General features: G+C 41.3%; 1 protein-coding gene across 1 annotated transcript in view; it reads left to right on the top strand.

Moving 5' to 3' along the window:
- Positions 1–497, top strand: part of T265_06816 (hypothetical protein) — a gene marked incomplete at both ends in the record, with an annotated part of 8,452 nt that extends 7,955 nt beyond the window's left edge. The window contains 2 exons of the mRNA XM_009172190.1: positions 64–290; positions 386–497. Coding sequence (XP_009170454.1) covers positions 64–290; positions 386–497 — 339 coding nt within the window. The remainder of the gene's footprint in view (positions 1–63; positions 291–385) is intronic.
- Between the last annotated feature and the right edge of the window lie 1,533 nt (positions 498–2,030).

Raw genomic sequence — 2,030 nt, 5'->3', positions numbered from 1 at the left:
CAGCAGCAGAAGCTGCGTTGGTTGAAACATGTGTTACGTATGCTGAACCATCGTTTGCCGAAGAGCGTGCTGTTTTCCATGCCCAATTTAGAGTGGCGTAAACAGAGAGGTGGGCAACCCTTGACTTGTCAGAGGAGTATGAAGGAGATCAAGAAACGCTTGGGTTCTACTCGCCTTCCAGGATGGGGACCGCGTGATCCTCACTGTGCCTGGTTGGAGACACTACAAGATATGGCTGCCAACCGATGTCAGTGGCGTTCTTGTTGTCGGTTTCTGTCCAGATTGCCTGAGTGAATGTCTGGAGGTGTAGGCACCTCGGAATGATTGTGTTAAACTAGCACTAACTCCCTTCCCCGTCCACCTTTATTCTTTTCTTTACAATAAGGCTTTCAAATAAGTCATGGTTGTACGGCAGTGAAGCATCGGTGTTGAACACTGACGTCATGCTGTCAATGATGATGATGATGATGCACGAATGGCTCACAGACTTCCACTGAACATCATAGTGATGGTTTTAAGACCAAACTTGGTCTCAAAATGGCTGCTACACAATCACTTGCTATATAAGACTACGGAAAATTTAATAAGTATGGAAAAGGTTAAAATAGAATTGCTACGAATACGTTGAAGACCTAGCTTTCAACTCCTTACTAACACCGCAATCAGACACCCAAAAGTGGAATGCTAATAGTGTGTTGCTTACCGTCACTTTACTAGAGGGTGCATCAGAAGGCTACCCATTTGCTTGGTGACTTTTCCGTCATGGCCTGGGTAGCGGTTGTAGGAAGTGCAAATTTCGTAAACACCAATTCAAGGAAAACAAAGGACACGTGGCGTGTCCTACGGAACACCACATCTGAGCAGCTGATCAAACGTCGCAGCTGGTGTTCCAATAAGAAATTCGATAATGCAGCCAGAGACTCAAGCCCAAGACTACAACCTAGTGAATATTTTAACCAACAGCAGTAATGAAGTGATTAAAATGCTCCCCGACCAAGATTGAGTGTCTAGGAAGTGGATATTAGTGCAAATTTTACGTACTTATGTAGCCCATGAGCCTAATGAATTTCTTAGCAGTGCATGGTGGAAATATCTCTAGTCTAAGACTGTAATAAAACTGAGTATTGGAGTATTACTTCAGAAGATATACAGTGTGTCGTAAATTGAGGGAAAATAAACATAACTCTGAAACGCACTGCAGTGGAAATAATACATTTTACTCACCACGTGTCTGCTGATAATAGTTCCTCAGATGGAACCACTAATAAAAATATTTGCAGTATTTCGTTATTTCTAATAAGTTCGATCGCCCGTCTCCTGCGGTAGATCACTAGTAATGGTCGGCATTTGGTGCTTGAAACTTATATTAACGCTGCTATTCTTGTGTCACACACTGGTGTGTTATGCAAAAAAACAACCTGCTCCGTATTGTGCTCAATGAAATCGGCGATCCTCATCTAAAATGAACAGCATCCGTTTCTAGATACAAGCTGTTTTAGACATACGAACAAATTGGACAATATTGACAATGAAGGGATGATTGGTATTGGTATTTTGAGCAAGAAAAATGGGAATAACCAACCCCAAACATAGATGTAAATTGTCCGAATTATTGATTGGGATTATGTACGCCTTCTGAAATATGACATTTGACAACTGAGCAGAAGTTGTAAAATATAAAACGATAAGAATCCACATTTGTTGAAATCGATTTCCCTTAATCCTCTTTAAAGTTTTTCCAGTACAGTCGAAGAAAAATTGGATTAGTTAATATTGTAAGTGTGGGATTGTGCCAGGTTTGTCAATGGTGATATTTTTTATCTGAATAAGGCACCAGATGAAAGTCACAACTGCTTTGCTGAATAGAGTAAACAAAAATTGTTTGGCAGTATTGTGGGGAGGTCTGGAAATTTCACTGGATTTCATTACGCAAGCACAGTCAGCAAATGTTGCGTTTCTCTTTCACCTCGTTGGAAGCCACAAGCTGTGCACGCTCATGAATCTGAAGGGAGATTTTGACACGGGACGTA

The sequence above is a fragment of the Opisthorchis viverrini genome (genome assembly GCF_000715545.1).
Source record: "Opisthorchis viverrini unplaced genomic scaffold opera_v5_149, whole genome shotgun sequence".
In the NCBI taxonomy this organism is placed as follows: Eukaryota; Metazoa; Platyhelminthes; class Trematoda; order Opisthorchiida; family Opisthorchiidae; genus Opisthorchis; species Opisthorchis viverrini.
This window is presented reverse-complemented; position numbering and strand designations above follow the sequence as displayed.